The sequence below is a fragment of the Centropristis striata genome, chromosome 1 (genome assembly GCF_030273125.1).
Source record: "Centropristis striata isolate RG_2023a ecotype Rhode Island chromosome 1, C.striata_1.0, whole genome shotgun sequence".
Taxonomy (NCBI): Eukaryota; Metazoa; Chordata; class Actinopteri; order Perciformes; family Serranidae; genus Centropristis; species Centropristis striata.
The window spans coordinates 9,170,729-9,197,978 of NC_081517.1; the positions used below are offsets into that span (position 1 = coordinate 9,170,729).

The 27,250-nt window shown below is 39.1% G+C and overlaps 1 protein-coding gene across 1 annotated transcript in view; it reads right to left on the reverse strand.

The window, feature by feature from the left end:
• Window positions 1–24,953, reverse strand: part of LOC131970424 (sodium/potassium/calcium exchanger 3-like) — a 70,123-nt gene extending 45,170 nt beyond the window's left edge. Inside the window, exons 1-2 of the mRNA XM_059331819.1 lie at window positions 24,488–24,953; window positions 18,550–18,678 (exon numbers count right to left, since the gene is read on the reverse strand). Coding sequence (XP_059187802.1) covers window positions 18,550–18,678; window positions 24,488–24,683 — 325 coding nt within the window. The 5' untranslated portion in view covers window positions 24,684–24,953. The remainder of the gene's footprint in view (window positions 1–18,549; window positions 18,679–24,487) is intronic.
• Between the last annotated feature and the right edge of the window lie 2,297 nt (window positions 24,954–27,250).

A 27,250-nucleotide genomic window follows, 5' to 3' on the forward strand; every position in this document is an offset into this window, starting at 1 on the left:
AAGTAGGCTACAAATACATAATGAGCATTTATGATTAAATGTTTATTTTCCCTGCAGCACAACCTGGAGAGAATGACGCACCACGTGACTACTCTGCTGTACGATGGTGCTTTAAGTTTAACTTCCATTACAATATTAATTAATTATGTTTCGTTGCATTGACGAAATTATAGAAATACAATAAAGAAATCAGATTTTTGATGTCACATATGTCCTCCCCCCGTGTTTGGCCTTTCAGTGGTATTAATTCGATCATTTCTTCTTGCAGCCCATCAGAGTTCACATACCTGCATAACAGCGCTGCCTGTTCAATATCGATCACATCACACGACTCATCACAGGCAATTGAATATGCTGGAGCTGAATTAATGTCCTTGATTTGCTGATTGGTGATGTTGCCTTCCATTTTAATGGCCCTTTCCTTCACTGTCTTTGCGGAGAGAGGCATGTCTTTAATTTCTGTATTATCTCGGTTTTGTTTTTGAAGTCTGAAAATAGGTGCTTTGATATTTTAATGAATTAATCCTTCATGTCGTCACCATCTGTGAACGGTTTTCCAGGCTTTATTATCTCCCGGGTTGCAACAAAACTAGCAGCAGTAGTGGAGTTTGGAGATGTAATCTACTTCTTAAATCTGTCTTTGCGCTCCTCTAATTTCTCCAGAAGTACTGCAATGGCACTTTTTCTCTCACTCTCAACTGGGTACTTGGCTGCAAATGTAGCATGCCTTCCCTGGAAATGTCTTTCCACATTACTCTTTTTGTTATTTGACAACTTCTCATTACAAAGCAAACATGCAGGCAATCCTTCCGCATTGGCAATGAAAGCAAATGATTCGGTCCAAGAACTGTTGAATCCTCTGTTCTCTTCAGCTATCTTTCTCTTTTTCCCTTTGGGATCCATGGCCCATCACACACCCGCCGGTTTGTTTACAACAGCCACCTGCCTGGCACCACGCCGAGCTGAAAGAGACGGCTATGATGCAAATCTTCGTTGACAGAAATGTTGAAATTTAATATTTATTCTACTCATTTTACAGCATTGGAAAACGTTAAGAATGTTTGTGTCATGTTTGTCCTCCTACAGAAACCATATTAAAACAAAAATAATATTTTTCCCCCCATCTTTTTCCATTTTCATACATTTTTGAAAAAGCTCCAGGCAGCCACTAGGGTGGCGCTATAGAGCCGGGGGTTGCCAACTCCTGGCCTAGCCTATTTTATACCCGGGGGAATTCTTTAACCCCGGGTATAGTTTGGTGGGGCGTTAATGTTGGCTGCTACACTGGATTCCACTTCAAAAAGTATTGGGTTATTTTTTGGTCCATACTACACCCTTCAGGGCCAGTAGTTTTCAATAAACCTGCTGACAAACAGTCAGACAAATGAAAGGTTATGAATATTTGAGAAAGTACTGGATTGGACTCTGCAGATACCCAATACTGAAAGTTCTCGGATCTGCATAAGGGACAAAAAAAAAGGTGACTGGGACGTGGGGTTTATGGCATATACTGCAGGCAGCCATCAGGGGGCGATCAAAATGTGTGCCTTTAGCCTGCAATCTTTCAAAATTCTAACAGGGTTGCAAAAGAACTCCGGTCCTATCCATCTCAATACAAAATAAGAATCCGTTTTATCTCAGAAAAAAATCTTGTGGCAACATTATGGTCTCAATCGCTAGATTCAAGACTTCTCCAATAGAATATGAGGCTAATTATGTAAATAATGGTCCAATTTAGAAGAAAATAGATGATAAAGCAGGGTATGATTTGCGTATTCACAGCACTGTGTACAGCTAAATAGCCGTGAACTTGTTTGACGTGTTTCTTCTCAGAACTTTCACCGTGTTTTCATTTCATGAAAGTTTATTTGAACATTTAGGTAATTTAAAAATGTTCAAATATGTTAAATTTTTCTGGCCAAATATGTATATATGAAACAATGATGGCGGTGGATGTAAAGCAAGATGTTGACAGCCATAACGCCGAACTTGATGCTTCAAACGGGCAGTCCACAATCGAATGGGTGACATCACTGTGACTATATGCATTATTATATACAGTTTATGGTTTTCTCTTCCCTTCTTTATAGACAATGCTCTGACTCTATTCAGTCATGAACTTAGTGAGTTCAGGGCTTATTACATATAAACAGTGGTCCAAACTAAAAAGAGATTACAGAGGTTGTAACAAACCAGAATCATCATAGAAGTCCTGTTGGGTTGCTGGTTGTCGTAATGAATTATTCACTGTTATCAGACTGGATCCCACCATAGGCTGACAAAATAAAACAAGGGGAAAGATTTATACATTACACTACCACAGTGGAACTCTATTAACAGATCTGTCTGTGATGAATAACAGTTAAATATGCCATTAATGAATTCCCCGCTAACTCGCTCCACACAGGGGTGTATCTGCAATACATCTCCCTCTGCTCTCTCTCGTCAAACTTAAATCAACTGGAAGCAGTCCAGCCCATTATGAATGCAATGATTCTGCATCTCACACTTCTGGCTAATTATGCACAGTGGGAAATGTTTTTTTTTCTGTGTGTGTGTTGACACTGTGTGCTTTCCCTCTGTAAAAAAAAACAACAGACAAAAATTTCTCCCAAATGAGGCCCCTCCCCTAGCAGCAATCAACTGTTATAATATGATGGTGAAATTTTAGTTTGGTGGTGGGGTGAAGGTGGGTAAAAAAAAAAAGTGATGTTTGCTTTGAGAGATAGACTGAGCTGGCTTGAGATATTTGGACCTAGAAGGAAAGGAAAGGAAAGGAAAGGAAGGGAGTGATCTAAAAGGTAAATTCCAATTACCATCATCTTTTTCCATCGGTTTGTCATTTAAGGAAATGTTCTTTAAAGGATCCGTATCTGTCTGGACACATTTAATCACCATCTAAAAGCGAATCACCAGATATCTAGTCAATGGGAATAAGTTCACTGAAGTGCAGCACAATCGCCCTGAAAAAAAGATCTAACTTTCCTCCTGATACAGAAAACGGAATGATATTGACTTTCCTGAAGCTGTGACATGAACAGTCTCTCAGGGGCAAACAAGCTCATCTATAAGCATCCAGCACATTTCGTAGCTCTAAAATCTATACATCTATAAGATGGAGACACCTTGAATCTGTCTGCATGAAAGCAGATTGCTTGGGGGGGGGGGTTAAGGATCACCTGTCATCACTAACACATTGTACTGCTCCTTTAATATTTGTGCCTTTTATTGTCAGCAGAGAAAAAAAGTTGGGTACTACTCGCTGGATGCAATGACACATATTATAGTACCTAAAAATAGCTTCTCCTGCACCATATGGCTGGAAGCAAAGCATTGTGGGAGTTTGACTTGACTGGGGTGTGTGAGATAGAGCGATGAGAGTTTTCATGTTAACTTTAACACTGACACACTCTCTCCAGAGATGAGAAAGAGGTTTCATTCACAGCGATGTCATAAGAAGTCACGGCTGGCCCTTGGAAGTGCAGCCGTCCTGTGAAACTGTGGATGCTTTAATGGCGCTGGGACAGCAAAGAGCAAACAGTAAGGACAATAACAAAAACAACCAGGGGGATGATGGCACTCAGCATAACAAAAAGAAAAAAAAGGTGATTAAAGTTGCATTCCCCACCCTCGGGGATCTGTACAACCTCATCCCTGTGTATATTCTCGTGCATATTCTGAGCGCACGTGGAGGGCTGGAGGCCTGTTCTGCACATGCTCAGTGGGCGATGATGATGTGGGCTGACACATCGCATGTCGTGAGCGTAGTTACCGTGCTGAGTAATGTGACATTTAAGGACTCCCGCTTTTTTCCCTTCTTTGCACAGTTTGTAGCACGCTCACACTGTGCCTGAACAAACATCTGTACATGCACGTACACAGATGTGCAGATGTGCACGCATACACATATATCATAAGTTAAGCTCCCTTCAGCTGAGAAGACTGAGAAAATACTTTCTGCATGGTTTGATAATGACACATCACTCACTAGTTCATGACTCTTGTGTTTATTCTGCTACATTTATCTGCTTTTTTTCATCTGTCTCGTCCAAGGTTTCGTGGACAGGGCTGTGAACGTGATACAGTCCACTGCTAACTCTGTTTAACGGCTATGACACAAATCACATAATCTCACAAAAAATAGAATCATTATTAGCCAGCGGCTGTTTAACCAAGTCTGTGGTTGGTCAGTCGGTCCAGAAATGTCCCGAACCTTTGACGCCTAAGAGGCTGACATTTGGCATGGAGGTCAAATGTTTGTGAGGTTGTGTGTGTGTGTGTGTGTGTGTGTGTGTGTGTCTGTGTGTCTGTGTGTTTGTGTGTGTGAGTGAAAACATTAAAGGGATATTTCGGGATTTTGCACATTTAGTTGTGTACTTGTAATATAGAAATACTTGCCAGTGGATGCAAAGCTTTTGGCTTACTTGCTTATTTATTGCTTATTATTAAGTAATAACTGAGAAAATATGACATGTGATGTATTATATTTTGTTATAATTCCCTACCATGTGTATATTCTCAATTTGAAATTTTTAGTAGTAGTTTGAACAGCTTTTTATAAGTAGCTTTAGTACTAGATTTCTCCTGATGGCAGCTTTGCTGTAGTTCACCTTCTTCCAATGTGAAACTGCTCCAGCACTGGTTGTAAATACATTATTATAGTAGCTTGTGTTTTAAGGCTGGATTACTTTACTGTAGCTCCTGTGCATGGCTATGTGAACACTGTGTAGTGTACACTGTATGAGATGTTGCTAAAACATCTCATACAGTTTTTAAATTTAACCGTCCTTGAATAAGTAAGATTTTAAAAAAAGATGCACGAATAAAAATATAAACGCAACACTTTTGTTTTTTCTTCATTTTTTTAATGAACTGATATCAAAGATCTAAGACTATGTTATGTACCAAAAAGGCCTATTTCTCTTTAATTTTGTTCCCAATTTTTTTTAGATCAGCGTTAGTGAGTACTTCTCCTTTGCTGAGATAATCCATCCACCTGAAAGGTGTGGCATATCAAGATGCTGATTAGACAGCATGATAATTACACAGGTGTGCCTTAGGCTAGTCACAATAAAAGGCCACTCTAAAATGTGCAGTTTTATCTTGAAACAATACATTTATTAGATACTGAACTACGCCTAATGTTCGTTGTCTGAAACATATGCTAGCCCATACCAAAACCCCACCGCCACCATGGGCCACTGTATTCACAACGCTGGATTTTTTTATTTTTTATTTAAACATATACAGCAGTAGTACAGTAACAGGAGTAGCAGGGTAATCATTACATTAATAAAATTTAAGAGACATCTAAATAATACAAAAATAAAGATCAATACATAACTAGAAAATGAAAAGAACAATAGTAGTGAAATAATAATAAAAGGAAAAAATATATATATATAAGTAAAGATTACCAGGGGTCACAAGCGAAGAAAAATTAAATTGAATCAAAAATACTGAAGTGGGAGCATAATCTCACAGTTTTTATAGCTTTCTTGTTTTTAGCATTAGAAATTGATTTGAAGTAAATCTCCAGTTCTTTCATAAAAACACAAAATAAAGGTTTCACTTTGGCAAATTTACATTTATGGATGTAAAACCTTGCAAGGATTATAATTAGATTAATTAGATAATATTCTTTTTCAACTGAAATGTTACTCATTTTAAAACCAAAAAGCACATCTTACAAGAGTATTCACAACGCTGGAGTTGGCAAACTGTTCACCCACATGATGTCATGTGCTGTCTGCAATCTGCCTGGCACAGTGAAAACCAAAGTGCCCGATGTCATCGAAGTTGCGCATTTGCACACTCAAGTCGGTTACGACGTCAAACTGCAGTTAGATCAAGACCCAGGTTAGGACGATCAGCATGCAGATGAGTTTCCCCGAGACGTCTCTGACAATTTGTGCAGAAATACTTTGGTTATGCTTATCAATTATTGCATCAGCTGTGCAGGTGGCTGGTGTCAGATGATCTTGCAGGTGAAGATGCTGGATGAGGAGGTTCTGGGCTGGTGTGGTTACACGTGGTCTAGGATTGTGAGGCTGGTTGGATGTAGTGCCAAATTCTCTGAAATGACTTTGTGGACGGCTTGTTGAGAAAAACGAACATTCTCCAACACCTCCAGAAGAAGTCTTAGAAATATCTAAGAATTAGATGAGTTTAGCCGGTGTTATGGATAAAAGAGTGTCAACTGGCGACTTAAAGCCAAATGCGTATGTTGTCGATGCTGTTGGAAACAACCAATTTGTAGCTGACCTCTCTAAAGTCACCAGATGACACAGTCACCTGTTAATCCATAACACTGGGATGATGAAGCAAAGCAGTTCACTTTGTCAGATGCACTGTAACAACGAGAGGCACCACCCTGTGATAGTTTCATTCCTCTTTATCTTGAAAAGTGTTAAACTTTTCTTGTGTTTAACTTGTGTATTTGTAATTACACTTAGTGTTTACAGATACATTTTCTTTTCACTTTCTGAAGTTGTTTTTGTTTTATAATGAAATTTTAATTGCAAGTTTTGAGCTATTTGTTGCTGCATTTAAAGGTTTACAATAAATTGTAATTCCTGTTAAATCTGAGGATTTTTCTTCACCATGTTGCTGGGTTTATTATTTTAATAAAAACAATTCAGTACATTTCTATATTTGTTTCTGTATTTGTTTTACACTTTGTTTTCCAAAGTTAGGAAAGCCATGTTAAAGCCTTATGTTGCTTTATACTTAAAAGTGGTCCTCCTCACAGTGAGGCACACAGCTTATTAATATATATAATATATAATATTAGTATCGGCCGATACCCAGAGCCCAGGTACCAGAATTGATATCAGGGCTGAAAAAGTAGGACTGGTGCATTTTAGCATGGCCTTTTATTGTGACCAGCCTAAGGCACCCTGTGCAGTAATCATGCTAACCAATCAGCATCTTGATCTGCCACACATCTGTGATTTCAGTCATGAAAAATTGCAGTAAAAAAAAAGTGTTTATATTTATATTTTGTTGAGTTTATAAACATACTTGAAGTTTAAATATAAGACAATCAAAATAAGTATTTCTTTTAGAGAAAGATTGTGTGAGCGTCCTTCTAAAACACACTAATGCGTCATTTGAATAGTCACTTCTGACTCAGTAAGTACCTAGAAGACCTCTCCACTTGATAGAAGTGGATGCTGACATTTATTCAATAACAGGTGGTCACATCAAAAAGCCTTTTGCTTTCCGGTCAACAACATGTTAGAAAAGGTTTCTGCACTAATCACATCCAGTGTCAAACCACATGTCACCAGCACATCAGCGAGGTCGATCAGTGTGACGAACATGGCGAGGCTAAGTTTGGGCATAACCCTGGCCTTTCAATATAACGCTGATGACTCACTTTTAAACAGTGTACATCGCCATGGTAACACAGGCTGTGCAGCTTACTCTGGAGCAGGTTAAGTTCAGTCCATTGAATCCATGTATAAAGCTCATGATTCATCTCTGTGGAAAAACGGCATCGCTGCTGCATTCAGATCAGATGAATGAGAAAAGTGCAAGCAGAAACTACAGTAGTACATTATAACTGAGAGTGTGTATGAAGGACAGAGATTCATTATAGAAGAGAAGAAGAGATACATGTTTGTAGCATTTCAAGAGCCCTTGCCCTCTCTGGCTATAAAATACCGCTTCCAAGAAATAGTTTGTATCTTACAGAACATTATTTGAATATCAATAATGAATGAGTGTTAGTCTTGCGCTGACATTTTTTCATATGAGTGACTGACGAAAGAGATTGTACCCACATTCCCATTTCCTCAGCAGGAGGCCAGCTTAGTGAATAGAAAATCTTTTCACAACTGCATCAGAAGTTTGAACACTGTGCCTTAATGGCCAGCACTGATAAGACTATTACATATTCACAGCCACTGCAGTTTTCTTTCAATGCTCTAGAGTCGCTCAGCAACAATGGTACTCTAAATTGTTACAGTGGTTTGTATTCATCTTTTTATTATAATGATATTTGCTTATGTATTTTTATGAGAGATCAGAAATCTTCACATCACGTTTACAAAGTGTGCTGAAACTGTCCGGAGCATATTTTAACATAATCCTACAATCAACCAAATTATACACTGTAGATTATTTCTCTATTTCATGTTATTGTTTATTTTATATTATAATTGAACTGCTTATTACTTTTCCACTGCAACAACCGAATTTCCCAATGGAGATGGACTTTATATTATCACAAATAAAACTATACCCTGTGGAATGAAGTTTACATTCTCACCAAAGCACTTTTTGTTTGTCCTTGATGATGTAATACATGTGTTCAAAGCATTTATTTTCTCATAGAACACTTCCATTCTATTTTTTTTTTTAAGAAGAACAAGAGGAATTGGAAACCTTAACTGTTACTTTTTTGTTTCCTAGCTATCATTGCATATTGCGAGCACATTGTGACATACATACATCTATGTTCCTAGTTTCTATGCCCTCAGGGTCTTATGTTCCCCAGCCTAATAATAATTTACAATAAGGAGACCTTTTAAGGTGTTTTATGTTCTCAGTAATGTTTTTCCCCAGGCCAAATGTTCAATGTATGTTTCCTTGGGTCAATAAGTCAAAATCATAACCTACTAATGTTAAACAGGACTTAAGATATTAATATAGTACAGTGGCTGAATTTATTATAACACTCAAACTGCATTTGAAACTTTCATTTGATTTTTTTGTTATCTAAACTATGAAGATAGTTGAAATTTATGTAGTTTATATCAAGAAACACACATGCTCCAAACTCAACACAAGACTAAACTAACAAGGGCAAAAGTTGTCTCTACAAATGTTGCTCCTAGCTTTGTGGACCTACATTGGCATCCAAACCCCACTGGTACAACACATTTGTGCTACTCGTCTTGATCGATTAAGTTCTTATTAACACTGAACGTAAAATGCTTATGTTAGCCTTTGTTGTAAGCTAACGTTAGCCTGCTAAGTCTAACTAGCCACCTAGCACAGACTACCTGGTATCGATCACAGTGCAGTTAAACAAATCAAATAAAAATAATGATACAAGTTTTAGTTGGTCTTGTGGGTCAGGATAACTCCACCCCCAGCCTCTGACGTAAGAGGTTCATGGTTCAAGACCAGCAAATAGAGCAAAGAGAAGAGAGGCCTATTCCTACTGCTCTAATGATTGATAATGGGACTAAAAAGCCCAAAAAGTTTTTACAACTAAATATACTGTATATGTGTTACACATTTGGCTAAGGACCTTGAGACTGACAGGTTTTTGAGATCTGTTCTTTGGAATGGACATTGTTTGGAGGTGTGAATTCAGCTTGTGGAATGATACACTGAATATGTTCCAAATTATTAGGGCCACGGGGCAATCGCACCGAGCACTATTGTTATACTGTGGATTTTTTCTTCTTCCTCTTCCGGATGCAATTTCGTCCTGCTACTAGTCAAATTATTATATCAAAACGGATTTGATGGTTTGATCGGAATCTGTGTGCTATTACTTTTCTCTACAGAATATGAAATACTGCCCAAAATTTTGCATTGAAATGAATGGGACAGCCGAAAAAAAAATGAGCGAAAAAGAACAATAATTGGAGATTTTTAAACGTCTACTTCTCCGACATAATTTCACCTACAGGCTCCATTTAAACTTTAAACAGTAGACGCAAGTCTTGTGTATCGGTGTATTAATCCACGTTTCGATAGGTCATATAGTTTTTTATCAATCCATGTTCAATGACCATGATCATATTTGGAGAAATTCTGAGATTATAATGGGTGTGTATTGCACGGAATGTTCGTGTCACAGTGTGTCACATCATCGCCAGAGTGTAGAGGGAGAGAAAAAATTGTCAAAAAATAAATTTGAAAACTGCGCTCCAGGCCGCAAATTCCACTCTACAGAAATAATTTATACATAGAAACGTAGGAAAATTTGTCTTCTCACTCACAATCCTCTGGTAAAGCTGTCAGAGTTATAGTTTGGGCGTAGGACGCACAGATGCGCCACCAACACGCACCAACAGCCTCATTGGCTCCCTTATTAAAAACGCAGGAAGATTTCTGAATAAGGGATATGCAACAGTTTTTTAGATCACTCTAACAAAGCTATTTTTTCATTTTTCTTAAAAAAAAACACATATGTAGATGTTCAGGAAGAACTCAGGACGCTCAAAGTGAAGTCGGATCACTGATAGGTATTATGGTTTTGCCAAAAATGCTTTCTGTTCGAGGCCAGAAATTCCAGTCTGTCCCCCTCTGGCTGCTGTCACTGTTCCGGGACATTGACAGTTGGTGGCAGTTAATTCTGTTGATTGCTCTGCTCTGATTGCCTTTCATCTTTTCTGTGATTACATTACATTACATTACATTACATGTCATTTAGCTGATGCTTTTGTCCAAAGTGACTTAGAATAAGTACATTCAAACTTAGGGTACTAGACTTAGACCACAGGAATCAAGTAAGTACATAACTTTAAGAGCCAACTGTTTACAGTTACAGATACACGCACACACACATGCAATTAAGCGCGCACACTCCTCCAGATACACATGCTTCAAACATGCGCGCGCACGCGCGCACGCACGCACGCGCACGCACACACACACACACACACACACACACAGGTAACTTTATGCAATTTTAATTACACACCCACACACACACACACACACACACACAGGTAACTTTATGCAATTTTAATTACACACACACACACACACAGGTAACTTTATGTGATTTTAATTACACACACACACACACACACACACACACACACACTGTATCTATCCACAAGACAGACAAGATAGTTGCAAAAGAAAAATATATGAGAACTGGAGTTCCTGGTGAATCTGAGATAAGCCAGAGGCTGAGCTACACAACAACACACAGACACACTCCTACACACATGGACAGTGGACCTGTTACGAGTTGTTTAACATCTAGCATCTGAACAGTTAGTACAGTACATTGGCTGCTTCGGGCAATTAAACACAAATGGTTCAGCGGTGTATATATATATATATATATATATATATATATATATATATATCATATTGCATCATAACTATGTTATACTTCTAGCTATGATTGTGCTGAGGCCACAGTGAGTAAAAGGTGACAGGAGCAAAATGCCCAGAACATATTTGGGGTTGAATATTTAAAGGATATTCACTTTGTAATAACACTTTACAACTGCAAGCGGACAGAGTTTTTGTAGCTTCAACAACTCCAATAGAGGGATAACTCTTCTCTCTTGCTTCAGTTTCAGGAGTCACTTCCTCCAGTTCATATCATATCAATAATGCAAGCTTATAGCACCAGCCTTCATTGATAGATCAGCTGTCCATCCATCAATTATGTTTACATGCAATTGATATTTACTACTTTCTCTTTCTGGTAAGGCCAATAATTGAATTAAGCTGTTTACGTGAATATCCCTTATGGAAATCTCAAACTGCCAGGTCTTATCTTTGAGAGCTGTGGATCTATCATCATCAAAGCTCCCAGTTGCTAAGACATCTTCGAAGAGCTTACCCTTAAGTCTGTAAAGCTTCTGAGAAACAATACAGAACATTTACCAAGTTAAAAATACACGGCAAAAGGTAGGGATGGGTATCTACAACTGGCATGTTTTACTGATACTTGTGCATTGCAAAAAAATTGACATGCAATGAATGCATGCACGCTGCTGGGAACTTGAACAACAAGGAACCGTGGCAACGTGGCTGCGTTTCTCAATAATCATGTCATAATAATGTCCACAAGTCCTCTTTAGAGACATGCCAACTTTATGTGATTCCTATGCAGTCTGGGGTCCCTAAACAGTCTCAGAATCGCATAAATTGGGTTTGACTTGAAAGCTGAAACTCTTCATGTTATTGTACTGAGACCATTTTTTTAAACCTCTAGTTTAATCACAGCCTCATAAAACTTTGCGATCACAAAAAATAAACCTAGAGCATTCACAAGATGCATGGCTTTCCAAGGTGTATTGACAATAAGGGGGTTGTCAGCAGTTTAAAGAACAGAAGTGCTCGTCATACAGTTGTCCAGAAAAGGAATTCTTGCAGAAAGGTTTTGGAAAAAAATCATAGCAGGAATTTTACTTTGTTTTTTTCAGAGTCTTCTATAATGTTGTACTTTGGAAGGAATGTTTGGCATTTTTTATCAAGTGCTCAATATTAAAAACTAGCACCAAATCTGTCTAACAACTTACGAGACATCATTTTTATTACAGAATTATGAATTAAGATCTTGATAAACAGTGCATTTCAGTTGCATTGCAGTTCCAGGAATGCCATGTTTTTGACATGGTGAACAGGTGCCACTGCTTCATGATTGGGCATCATGTCAGTTACAGATGGTAAATATCCTATGTTATGACAATATCAACACCACACAGGCAGGTTTATCATTCGTTGACAACGAACAAAGAAAACCTAAATGAAAACAAATGTTGTACAAGTATACTGTCACCCATAAAGTTGGAATAAAATATCTTTTACCTCTTTCCATGAAATTATTGTGTCAATGCGGTTTGTTCTGGACAGATAAACTGTATATATTTTCAAAATGTTATTAATCAATCTCTTCCAAACATATCACAATGAAAATGAGTCCACAGTTAACAGAAGATTGTGTCTGAAAACAAAATGAAGGAATTGATAAAGAATCAGACAGATAAGCAGAATCAATAATGACATTAGAATCAATAATATATCTCAAGTAAATGAAAAAGAGTGATGAAGAATAAGCTGATCAAAAACGGATTTAAAAAAACAGCAAATAAAAGTTCCTTGTTTCACGTTAGGCAAGGAACCTTTGTTGCATCTAATAAAGGTATAAATGCCAAAAAAAAAAGTCTGCAACCCAGTTTGACTGCACCTGCAGAGTGCTCTTCAGAACAATATTTTGTGTGGGAGCTTTTATGTCCTCCCAAACTCTGCAGTAAAGCAGGATGATTGTGGCACTCAGGAAACAGCCTCAACACTGCTCAAAGTCACACCAGCAGGATGAATCTTTAAAGGTGTGTCGTGCCACTTCTGCTGCTGGCAAACAACCTGGTCTCTATTATTCAGCAGGAGAAGCTTTTCCTACTTATGTGGGGAGACACAGGAGACAGACGGAGGAGAAACATGACAAAATGAGCGAGGGGATAAAGAACAACAGCAGCAAGAGACAAACCAAAAATAATGTTGGATTAATGTTGTGGGTACAGAAGAGTAAGAGGGAGTGAGAGAGAAACAGGCAGAGAAGCAGCGGGAGCTGATGTACAGCGGACTTGTGCACTCCCTGAGCTAATTGCTGTGATGGATTGGTCTTATTCCCCAGAGCATCGAGCTCCTGCTCCTGCAATAACACAACAAGATGACTTTGCCAATCTGCACGTTAAGCAGTTATGAAAGAACTTTGCAACCATCTGCAACTGTTAATACAGTTGTTGTCATTGTGTTGGGAAGGCAACAGCAGCAGCCCACTCACAGCTAATATTGTAGCGTGGCAGAATTGATTTCTCAGAGGAAATCATTCCGGGGAGCTCCCTGGGTCAGTTTTGCATTTGATTAGTGGAGGTCTGCTGTTGAGGTATTAGGGAGTGATCATTTTTTCTGATTTGATTAATTCATCAAGTATGTTACGACGATGTTTGCTGACTTGCCTCTGGCACACGGGGAGGGGTTAAGAGGCTTCCCACGTGAAGCGAGGCAAGCCCGAACAAGCACATATAAGTTCTCACATGGGGTTGCACACATACACACTCCTACTCGCTGCAGAAAACAGGGCCAGCACCCTCACATTAATCAATACGATTCTTAACGAGGCTCCCTTCCTAATGGTTCAACTGGCAGCCACGCGCATGCGCGCACACACACAACATTTCTCACAGGGAAGCCCTGATTAAGTCATAGCAGCCTCCTTTCCTAAAATGGAGTGTCGCGTCGGTGCTGAGCTGAGCGGAGAGGAGAGGATCTTTAATAACGGAGGAGGACAGCCTCCGGGGAAAGACCCCTGGAGAGAGCAGTCACATGTACAGCGTAGCCAGGCCGCTACGTGTTTGATCACACAGCCAGGGCTTCTGCGTCTACACAGAGCTGCTCAGGGGGTTACATTAAACACCTGTGTTTGTAAATGTGTTTGAGGGAAGTACTGAAAGAAAAAGGTGCAGTGGGACTGAGGTGGTGTGTGTATTTGTTGGAGAAAGACATTGTGTGGGCGTGAGAGCCCGACTGATACTGGATTTCTGAGGCCGATAGCAAAAAAACTCTCCAATTAACAATATGATGGTGAATATATTTAATTTTTGAGCTGGAAAAAAAAAGATATTTTCGATGTGGATTGATTTACTTATTTGTGCACCAATAAAACAATGCAAAATAAATGAAAATAAACACAATGTTAAGTGTCAATTGCTGACCATTTAAATAAATAATAAATAAAACAAATAGCTTTGACATGGTTTTTTTGCATTCATTATCCACACAATTACACACATACACACACACACACACACACACACACACACATGCACACACACAAACACTGTGTTATGTTTGGAAGAGATTAATTAAAGTTTTGGAGAAGATATACACTTTATCTGTCAAGAATAAATCACATTGTCGCAATAACTTCATGGCAAGAGGTAAAAAAAATGTATTCCAACTTTATGGGTGACTGTGTATACACACACACACACACACGAGATGAAAACAGTACGACTAATCTCTGCATTGTATTAAAAATTCATGGATTTTTATTTTTCCACCATCGACATGGGGCATCAAGTACAATGTGGCCTTGCACATTAGATTTGAGCAGCAAAGTCATCAAAATGTACCCCTGTTTTCCATAATAAAAGGAAGGTCAAGAACAAGACAGAGAGGGCTCTTTTCCTGTAAGCTGCTTGTATTCACCTCCCTAACTACACTTACACACTGACAAGGTCACAACCACACATACAGTATGTGAACTCACCACCCCGTTTCCAGCCAGAAAAAAATCTCTTTGACATTTTCAGCCATTTGTAAACCTTAAGGGAGCAGAGGCCGAGAAAACAATGGCTGAAAGTTACTAAGATGTAACCCTTCTCAGCTATTACGCTGCCTGTGTTTCCATTCTTTTTCATCTGACTGAGAAATGATGTAGTGATAGAGAGGGGGTGGGGGACTAAACAAGAAATCCATAGAAGCGGCGGGGCCCTCACAATTAAAATCAGGGAGGGAGACGTAATGACGGGTATGATGGCTTGTTTCATGTGTAGCTGGGAGGAGAAAATTATCAAATGAGGGCCTTTCTCTCTCCCTCTATGCTTTCTCACTGTCTCTCTCCCTCATCGTTTGAGCACTTGATCAGCAGGCCTCTAATTTCAGGCAACAATCAGTGAGTGCCTCCGCCGTGCTGCATCCTCCCAAAACACAGAGCTCATGTTGGGATACTTCCTCATCAGCCAGGCTTGTGCTCTGCTCTGTGAAACACACATGCAATCCGGTTGTGCACAAATAACTTCTACATGAACACAACTAGATCACATAAAGAACTAATCAAAGTTGACAAGCTGATTGAAAGAAAGCTGACTGAAAGAAATAAACAATGTTGATGATTAATTAATGGTTTATTACAACTAGCAATGTTGAAGGTCAATTTTTCAATGATTTGGATGTGTACGTTTAATGTAAATAAGATGCCAGAGTGCATAAAAAAACAGTAAAACAAAGAAAACAAATCTCTGTGAGGATCCACTTGGCGATCCACAGAGGTTAATGTTAGGCCCCCTATGTTTGTCATGTTTAACTACTTGTTTCACCTTGCACCCCAGACAATAACTGTTAACTGTTATTGACTTCACCTATGTTGTTTCCAGATCAAAGAAAATTCAGCTGACCTGAACTATCACCCCGGAGATTAAATACAGCCTATGACTTTGTGTGACGTACACACAGGTATTCTACATATAGATAGGCAGGATGTGCTTATTGTATAACCAGCATAATCAATATACTCACGTGCCAGCACCACATATTACATTTATATTGGGCCTCTCAGAGACACAGAACAGAAATATAATGCAACAGATTTATGTCTGCAGCTAGGACTGCCCACAATGCACCTCGAGCACCAACAGTTCAGTTGGAGATTCAAGTGTGCTATGCTAGTACTGGCTAATGTACACCAGTTGTTTTCCAGAAATATACTGTGTTATTTCACCATGTTTTTCTTGTTTTCCTACATTTTTATGCAAAAGCCAAGTAGATTACTTTTATTACAAATATTAACTATAAAATTGACGTTGAAAACTGTAAATTAATGGGACATAATCCTCTTTTTTGTTACAGTATTGTTCAATTGCTTAATGGTCTTAGATGTCAAGTTACAGTGAATTCTGTGTTTTAAAAAAAAGCATCATATTGCTGAATATAAAATAAAGGCAACTTTCTGTTTTCAGTGAAAAGTAAAAAGAAATCCTAAAAAGTCTGACTCACCATCATATTAAAGTTAAAAAAAATAATTAAATACATATTTCTACTGTATATTATCAATATTTATTATCTATGGAAAAAAATAAATTATCTGTAAAATAACTTGATGGCAACTTTTGCTGCCAGACTTTTTACCAACTTTTTTTGCTGTGTAGCCTCAAACTTGCCTTAAGCAGAGATCATCAGCTGAAGCAGTTCTACCTTTTTGGTATACAACTAAGCTAAAACTTTTTTTTTTTTTTTTTTACATATTTAGTACTAGACAAACCGTGCTGTGTTTCCATTATAGTCAAATCAAAATTTGAAGCAAAATTTTGAAACGTCGCATTTAAGAAAATGTGAATTAGGGAGGTTTCCATATTTTTGTGTCCCAATCAAGCTTCATGTAAATCTTCAAAATGTGAGTATCCATTAGTTGATGGGAACACGGCTTGTGATGTGTAAAATCAGTTTCTCTTTAAGATCAGGGGAACATCATGGCTTTTGTTTAAAAAAAAAAAGAACATCAAGAGCGGCTCTGTAATTTGATCTCCCACACAAATATGTGATATGTTCTTCCTCTTCACCCCTTCCTTCTGTCTTGGTACATAAAGGGCACACTACTTTCTAAAGTGGCACTGAATGACGTATTTCCTCGGGATAGAGGGATGTTTCAAAGAGAAGACCTTTAGAAATTCGGTTGGACGAAACAAGCAATTTAATCCTGGGGGTCAAAAAAGTTCCGGAGGAATAATTTACTATTTTCTCATATTTTACAGACTATTACCTTTTTCAGTATTTATAAAAACATGAATCCCAGCCCTAAACATGACTTAAAAATGCACCTGATCTTACTTTACAGCCAAAGCTTTGACATCCTTCCCTTCACACATCCACCATCCTTTAAAAGATTCTTCCATCTCAAAGGTCAAAAGACGAATGACTCACTAACTCCCCGCAAGTTTACATTTTATGCGTCTCATACCAGGGACAGGAGCAGAAGTCACCAGAGTCGGCAAGACTTCCAGAAAATAGAGTTTTTTAAGCAAAAAACCTTACAATCCTCAAGAGGGTGGCAAGGGCTGAAGCCACCAGGGTATGTGCTTTAAATTTAGCCTGAGAGGTGGAAAGGGCAGCGACTGTATAATAAGCAGGATAAGAGAATAAGTTGAACTTTGACCTCAGCTCCCTTTATAGATGACAGCAGCGACCTTGGGAGAGGAGAGAACGGAGATTGATGATGGCCATTTTGCTTAATGAGCTCACGAGAGAACCGGCCCCTCCCTTTGTAGGGAGGCCGCTCGTCTCCTGCTCGAGGTAAAACAGACAAATGTCAATGTGATGTGCTGTGAAGTCACCTTGCACACATTAATTATAACAGGAGCGAACATCAAATTTCCTTTCATCTCCTACTTCATCTAAAAATAGCTGCAGATAAGGGTGACAGTGAGAGTCCATGCATGCTTGACAAACAAGCACCAATCCAATGACAAACAGGCTGGTTTACATTCCAAGACATGCTTTTATTTAACGTAAAAATATTTGATTAAAAAAAAAAAAGTCACCTACATGTGGCCTCTTACGACCCTTTTTACCGGACTGAATGATTTTCAACTTTACAAACAAGAAGCCACACAAAATGCCTTCAGCATCCTCTCACGTTATCCTTGAGTGCCTCAAACAGAAGTTGCCGGTTGATGATAAGATAAAAGGTCGCCATGGAAACAGGGATTTTTTTCTGAGATGCAGCCACCATGGGGAAAAACGTGAGGGAAACAACAGAGAAAGGGAATGGGAGGGATGAAATCTGAGTTGGAGGGGAAGCTAGGTGGAAGAAGTGAGAATGAAATCAGCGGGATCCTAAAAAAAAGCGTGACGCAGCTGAGTGTGAAAACCGCTGAGGCAGGCAGAATGTAACCTGTGCTCATGAGAAATCATATGACCTCACAATCTGGGTTACCCCACATTAGGAATAGAAAGGTAGAACATGTAGAGTGATTGTTTGTTTCCCACTTTACTCCTTGTTCTGGAGGGAGGGAGAGAACACTTGGGTGTCCTCTTTCTTTCATCTCGTCTCCGTCTTACCTGGAGCAGTGCAGTTCTTAGATCCTTCCCTCTCCATTTCCTCTAGGCTGCTGTTGTCCATTTCCTGCAGTAGCCTCCTCCCTCCCCATCTCTCCTGGTCGCTGCTGCTGTGGCTGGAGACTTGGAAACCTGGAGGGTATTTGTCACAGGGAAAAGTCTACTTTCAAAATAGATTCAAGGACATTTCAATGCAGCTACAACAGCATTATACACAAAAACTCAAAAAGTCTGAGTTCCAGTAGTGACACAACAACTTTTGAGAAACTGTGGTAAAGTGAGTTAACAACAATCAGACTCAGACTGTGCAATATCTGTTTTAAGCCATGTCAGGTGGTGTGAGTGTAACTAATAAAAAAAAACTGTAAGCAGAGACACATAATCGTGTCGCAGGTTAGACCATGTGCCGGTCCTTCTCGAAGCAGAGGAGTAAAGCCAGCCACAGCCGGGGAAAATAGGGCAACATAAAATGCTGATTCGGTGAATGGAGCTTGAGTTAAATATGTTTTTAACAAAAGCATTACTCCAGCAGTAGTCACATTGAAGGATTTGGGTCGTGAGCTCTATATCGGCTGCCAGCCAACCTCAGAACCTTTCCACTGTCGGTCTGAAGATGATTTAGACTCTGGGAACAACGGCCAATATTGCGGGGGTTCTGGTGTAGCCAGTAGACATCCTGTTAACCAATAAGGAATATCCAGGTCAAAACTTCCTCATCTGTGGATACATCAGTGTTTCCCATTAATTACAGAGACTGTGGTGGCCCGCCATAGTCTAACTTGCCCCGCTAACATTAAATTTATAAGGTACTAAAAGTATTTTTTACACTGTTCATAATAAAAAGGTCTACACAGTGGTGTCGTGGTAAAGACTAGCTGGTTCGACTTGACCTGTGGCTCTTCTCTTCGTGGGTCCTCTCCGGGTACTCAGGCTTCCTCCCACAGTCCTAACACATGCAGCTTAGGTTTAATCAGTGACTCTAAATTGCCCGTAGGTGTGAATGAGAGCATGAATGAGAGTCTGTCTCTATGGGTCAGCCATGTGATCGTCTGGTGACCTGTCCAGGGTGCACCCCGCCTCTCGCCCAATGTCAGCTGGGATCAGCTCCAGTTTGCCACGACCTGAGTTTGGACAAGTGGTTTAGGATAATTAGTCGGGCGGTTTGGTACCAGATTTAAGAATAAAGGGGACACGTTGGACGAAAGCACCAAATTTTTTCCACATGCTCTCTGTCAATATAGATTTCAATTTTTGGTAGGAGCCACTTCATCAAGATTGTGGATCAGAGATGGCAGCCATATAAAGTCTATGAGAACCAATAAATCTTCCAAGCCACTCAGAAGGTCAATCTTGGTGTCAAAATCTACATTTTCTGTTGTATATACAAGATTTTTTACATGAGATTAAAGCTTTCGCTTTATTTTTTTCAGCAGTACATGGCAGATAATCCGCACCCTCCCGTGAATATAGATTCCAAACATTTTCAACTCAGGATTCCCTGCTGCAGCACTTGAAGACCTACCAGTCTGGGTGAAAATGAACATATCTATTTGATCAAATTATCATCTAGTGATATTCTCAATAGTTTTAAATGATTCCGTAACCCAGAAAATGTAGATTTTGACACCCAGATTGAACTTCTAAGTGGTTTGGAAGATATATTGGTTCTCATAGATTTTATATGGGTGCCATCTCCTATTCCAGAGTCTTGATGAAGTGGCTCCTACCAAAAATTGAAACCTATGGTGATAGAGAGCATGTGGAAAAAATTTAGTGCTTTTGTCCAGTGTGTCCCCTTTATTTAGCTAAGCCGCCTGACTAAATGGATGGATAGATAATATAAAGATATTTTGGGTAGTGTTGCCATTGCCTCAGCAGAGTGTCTGTCACCCCCTGTCAGTCAGTCAATTTCCCCAACCCCCCACTTCTTCTTCCTCCTCCGAGACTTACGCGGGCCGGGCACTGTATCTACCGAGCTACATAAACACCAAACATCAACAACAAGCTTCAGTAAAGCAAATTAACGTTAAATATGCACCAAAAATGTCAACAAGTCAGAAAACTATTTCATTTTCAGTGTGGTAACGTTACTTTTACTGTCAAAAACTGGGCCTTTTATGCACTGTAAAAACAAAAACTTAAAACTACTGGCCTTATAATCATTTTTCGATCAAGTGAACAAAATTAATATTTAGTTGTGGTGTAAACTATATCAAATTATTTCTGTCAGATATCTTTTTTAAGTTTCTTGTGTGATATTGGACTAACTTAATAATTTAATAATTTAAGGTGGTAAAGCTCAAAATGATAGGTTTGAGGCTGGCGGAAATCAAAAAATTAAGTTTTTGTACATGAATTGATGAATTCTTTGAACAAAAAAAGAATTAGCCCTCCACAAAATTTAAGATTTTTTATTGGCCTCAAAGCTAAAAAATCTAATGCAGAAGGTTGCTATGAAATTTTAAGTGTTCCTAACTTTTTCATTTTTTTTACGATGTATATACATAGATTGCATGTTAGTGTTTTGGAGATGTTGCAGGTAGAAAAGTGCATGTCAAGCAATTAGTTTTATTTTTAATGTGCAGTGTTGTCTTCTCTGTCACATTAAACTTTGATTCTTTATGTAATAGTAACAGCTGGAGGAGTGCACCACAGATGTGTCAGTTTGGTATCTCCCCTTCCACCCAATTCATACGTTGAAGGGGAATTTCATGATTTTCCAAAACAAAATCCTCTCAGGGGGGTGGAGCAATAGTGCAGCGCACAAAGTGGGGCTCCCACTGTGGCTACATCTGCACATTCTTCAAGAAAGCAGCAACACCAATGAATTCATTTCATACTTCAGAGAGCGCAGCAGGATCACTCTGCCCTTTCCACCCTGCCAACCACAAGTCTGGCCTAAGAGAGGGATTCGAATAGAATTAAAAAACCCAGTTATTCAATAGTCCTCGGGGCATGGCTGAACTTCTCACCTGGCCTCACCTTCACTACACCACACACAGCAGCTACAGCAGCAGCTACAGCAGCAGTGAGGTTTGCGTGCCAGCGCTGTACTGTTCCCTCCCTCCTTCTATCTTTCGCTATCTTGCACACGGAGAGAAGAAGAAGAGGAGTGTGGGAATGATTAATGCACACTGTGAGGAGGCGTTGAGTGCTCCGCTTCCAGCTCCACAACATCAAGCTCAATTTAGCAGAACTTCATTAAGCGCATCATAAATAATCAACTTTAATTGATATTCCGGCAAGCTGATTAAGCGTTAACAAGAACACAATGGGGACAAGGGAAATGCATTAAACGCCACAGTGTCGTCCCGTGTTCAACTCTAATTTTGAGCACATGCAGAGAGCAGCACTGTTGCATTTCCATGTAACCAGGATACGCAGTGGGGAGGAAAGGAGGAAAAAAAAAGTCCCAGTGATGATGCACAAATTATGGGTGTATGAATATTCATGCAAGCCTTCTGTCCATAGAAAGTGATAAATACATCTCACTTTAGCTGACGCTGACTCAGTAATCAAGTGGAGTGTTGGGGGCACATTCAAAGATAGACAGAAAGAGAAAGAGAGGAACATGCCGACGTCAAGTCGAGTGGTACAGATGTTTGCTGTTAGTGAGAACTGCACTTATTCATAAGGGATTTATTTAATTGCATTTGGATGCTTTGGTGATCTTTTACATGCATGTCAAAGTAGTACTGAACTAAAGTTGAAGAAAGACACTGTGTAACCATTTGCAGTGACCTGGAGAGGTGTAGGCCTATACCCTGGGGCTCATTGCCCTGATTTCTACACTCTGCAGCTAAAACACCTGAACATACAGCCTCTGCATCCTTCAGCTCAGAATACATAGTTAAAGCTCAGCCTACTGTGTTCTGTGATGCCCAAGTCTATAATGCATAATCAGCAGCTTATAACAATGTAGAATTATAGTTATATGCACTTATTAATAGTCAGAATGTGTTAATAGTAGTTACACAATATAAAGCATTTTAATGACTCATAAAGCCAAGTATCATCATACCTTATAATTGCTGATCAATGAGACTTTTTTTGCAAATCAAATTTAAAATTACAAGCATATATTTACAGGAAAGTTTGAACATTAATTACATAGTCTTTGTACAGTTTTCAATTTAATGTATGTCAAAAAAGGATTAGCAAATAATTGCATTGTGCTTTACATATGTTGTATGTCCCAACTTTTTTGGAGTCAGGGTTGTAATGCATTATAATCTGATTATAGGGATGTGTAGGGGTTTAGGCTAATCCTCACTCTATGACGCATTATGAGTATGTTTATGATGCATTATAGGCATGGGCTTGCAAAAACAATGTCACTGAGATAAAATATTATAATACTTGAACTTATAACGTGTATTTATAATGTGCTATAATTATTTTTATGGAATATTAATATTGATTTAAGGGCCCAACCAATATGGGATAATTGTGGCAAATACTGATGTTAAAGGGGGAAATTTCACAGATTACTGATATGGCAGCAGATGTAGTGATTTTTTAGAACTAGAATAACAATAGACCTTTTCGATGAGAATTCTGCACTGATACAACTTGAAATAGGTACTCAGAAGGCTGCTTTCTTAGATCTGTTGTATAGGACTAAACAAATAAGTTCTTTAAATAATCTTTAACACTGTTTTATGTTGTACATACAGTACAAGGTATTACAACCCGGATTCTAATAAACCTGGTATGCTGTGTAGCACAAATAGAAACAAAAATGCTTAAAATTCAAAGTGTATAAATGCTGAAATTGATCAGCTTGAACAAAATATATATGGTCTTTGTACCATTTTCAATTCAAAATAAGTCTAAAAAGATGAGAAAATCCTCCCATTCTGTTTTATTTACATTTAGACAATGTCCCAACTACACGGTCGCCCATAAAGTTGGAATAAAACATTTTTTACCTCTTACCATGAAATGATTATTATTAGCAGATAAAGTGTAGGCTATATCTTCTCAAATATGTATTCAACAATCTCTTCCAATCATGTCACAAAGAAAATGAAACCACAATTAACAAATTAAAAATAATTCCAACTTGTGTATTTTGGAATCCAGGTTGTTCACTTCATTGTCAACTACATCACCATCTTTGGGGACGTAGTCCCAACCCTACTGCCCGGTCACTGTTGCATTGCCATTTTTAGGTAAAGAAAGAACATTGACAAACTACGTGATGATGACAGAATTTCTAAATCACCCCATGCATTGTTTTCTGCCTTGTTACATATATATAAAAAAAGTTTTAATGTCAATGCGATCGATACGATATATCTATGACAAATACATATGGCCAATATCAGCGATAATATCGTCTACAATATTTAAGTGCTTATAGCTATTATTACACAGTGCTATAAGCAGATCATAAAACATTATAAGTATGTTTATAATGGGTTATGGACATGGGTTTCATATTAAGTGTATTTTCACCAAAGATTTTTCAGGTCAAACAGAGTTCTGACATGTTCAACGGAATGACGGAGGTCATGAACGTCTCATCCTGTAAATGGTATGGAATACACACTTTTGTAGGCTATGTTGTGCAAATGATTGAGCACTTAATAATTAAAAAAATTGGAAGCATATAACAGAACTTTTCAGTCCCCACAGGAGCACGCTGTTACACATACACACTTTACAATGAAACCTTTTGACACTGAGCGAATGTACCACACTGTAAGTTCCTGTGGGGATATTGTAAGACATTTAGCATAAGTGATGCTTTTAAGTAGCCTATGCTGGTTTTCACGTTTTCTACACTAATGTACATGTATTTGCGAGCACAGTACCGCTGTGTTTTTGCTGATAACATAAAGACTGGAGAAATGTCACGAGTCAAGCATGTAGAGCAAGAAAACAAACGGCATCCCAGAGCTCCGGACAGGAGCTGAACAAACGGCTCAATCCTCACCTGAATTTTCCGCTAAGTATGAAAACCCCTTCACGACCAGAAGCAAGCCGCCGAACAAGCATATCTGGATTAAAACCAACTCCTTTCGTTTTTTCCGTCTCGCTCTGACCTTCCTCTGGTTCGGCATCACTTGCGTCGCCCGATTCCGGAGTCGGATACCCGGCAGAGACATCCCCTCTACCGCTTCCACATCCATGCGGATCCCCGAAGTAAACAGAAAAACGAGCAACCTCCTTTAATTCCCACGGAGCGGACTTATCTCCCGGGGAAGGATGAAAAAGTACAGGGGAGGGGTTTCACAAGAGCAGCTGGGAATGTTAAAAAAAAAAAAAAAAAGTTCGAAATTGGTACAGCTGGGATGCTGCGAGGGCTGTATGGCAGAAACGGTGAGCTTCGGGCTGGGAGAGCCGGGTCTCGATCCTATGTCATGTTGAAATGTGGCTTTGGGAGTAGTATGGCAGAGGACTGCTGCAAGAGCCCTCCGTGGAGGCGTCCGTCTGCTGAATGCTGAGGGAGAGAGACACGGTGATAGAGAGATAGAGAAGGGGGGGGCACGGTGATAGAGAGAGAGAGAGAGAGAGAGAGAGAGAGAGAGAGCCTGGGCATGTACGCACACATAAAGTGAAACCCAGGTCAGAAATCTGTATATTTTCATATAGCGGAAATTAGTGTGGTCATGTATATTTCCACTCAAATGGGGCAGCTGTGGCTCGGTTGGTAGAGTGGTCGCCTACTGAGGCAGGAAGGTTGTTGGTTCACTCCCTGACCATGGCAGCCTACATGTCCAAGTATCCTTGCTGCGTTCATCAGTGTGTGAATGAATTCCCAATGGTGGCAGGTGGCACCAGTGTGCCCTGGTAGCCTCAGCCACCAGTATGAATGGGTGAATGAGCGTAGTGTGTAGTGTAATGCGCTTTGGATAAAAGCGCTATATAAGTGCACTCGTTTACCATATGACGATGTAGGCTACTTGTACAGGCAAATACAAGATAGGGAAAGGGGCAATGTGCAAATACACTCACCAGCCACTTTAGGTGTAGCCCATCTGCTTCAGATTGGACATGTTGTGCATTCAGAGATGCTCTTCTGCATACCTTGGTTGTAACGAGTGGTTATTTGAGTTACTGTTGAACCAGCCCGGCCATTCTCCTCTGACATCAACGAGGCATCAACAAGACATCAACAAGGCATGAAGGCTCACTGGATATTTTCTCTTTTCTGGAACATTCTCTGTAAACTGTAGAGATGGTTGATAGATCAGCAGTTTGTGAAATACTCAGACCAGCCCGTCTGGCAACAACAACTATTAAAATCATCTTTCTTCCCTGTTCTGGTGCTCGCTTTGAACTTCAGCAGCTCGTCTTCACCTTGTCTACATGTCTAAATGCATTGAGCTGCTGCCATGTGATTGGCTGATAGAAATTTGTGTTAACGAACAGTTGCACTAATAAAGTGGCCAGTGACTTTTGCAGTCACATACTCTAAACACTCATGATTTACTAATTACAGCGATTACTTTTTTTTTACAAACACATAATTTTGCTCTTCTCCCAAGTGGTTTCAGCAGTATAGTGTGTGATGGTTCATCCAACTGCCTGCCAGGGATTTTTTTGAAAGTGTCTTCCCTTTACCAAACAGTTTCTAGTGATGGCTTCTCAGATGATTCCGTCCAACAAACAATCTGGCAGTGTCAGGAATAGGCATTTCAAGCAAAAATACTTTTAAATATTGACTGGTAACGATTCAGCAATCATTCGAAGATTCGGTAAGTGAAAAAAAACGTGAAAATAAACTGTGGAATATGTACTGTATCACTGCATAACTGAAGGGGATCACGTAGACAACATAAAGTTATGAAAGTTAAATATCTCCGACGATATATATATTGTTGTATCGCCCAGCCTTACAGTGCACTTGGACGCAAGTAATGATACTCTAATCGTTATTATTGATGCTGAATGGGAAAACACATTTCTCAAGTTATAAAGATTTCTGCCAAAGAAGGCAGGAAAAGTGCCAATTCTTTGAATGAAATAACTTTGAATGTGTGTATGTTTTAAAGTGTCTATATTTAAATTCATGTACACACACAAACACACACACACACACACACACACACACACATCTGTATATGTATGTTTAAATATACATTGTACAGCTGGTGAAATATAGCAGCTTATGTTCAGGTAGAAAGCCATACTGAATATAAATATTTTAAAATCAATATATATGAAAGTACATCTTAAGCACATAAATATAAACTTTTATACTGTAAACACTATAAATAACAAACATTTGATTAGTTTTGATTTAGCTCAACAAATTTTTGCAAAAAACGAAATAAAATGAAAGTAAGGGGGAGACCAACACTGGAAATTGTGAAAAAGGTGAAAAAGATGCGTGCCTTTCAGTGCCCTCTTCTGGGAATGTCTTTTATTAATATACAGTGCAGCAGCCTCTACTTGAAGGAAATGAACTGCGTTGCTGAAATAAAATATATAAAGTCTTGTTTGTGGAGCATTATTGGCTCGCTTATAACTTTACTAGTTGTTTTGGACTGATACCACTTACCAATTCAAAAACACACACATTCTGTGGGCAGCAGCCAAACACTACAGTGACGCCTTCCAGGCCAACTACATCTTCTGCAAGTGATAGCAATAATAATGTTATCATTCCAAAATATGTCAACATCTCATCCAAACGTCAACATGAATAAACAACCGTTTCTGTTTTTCATCAGACATTCGGGCTAAAATAAGA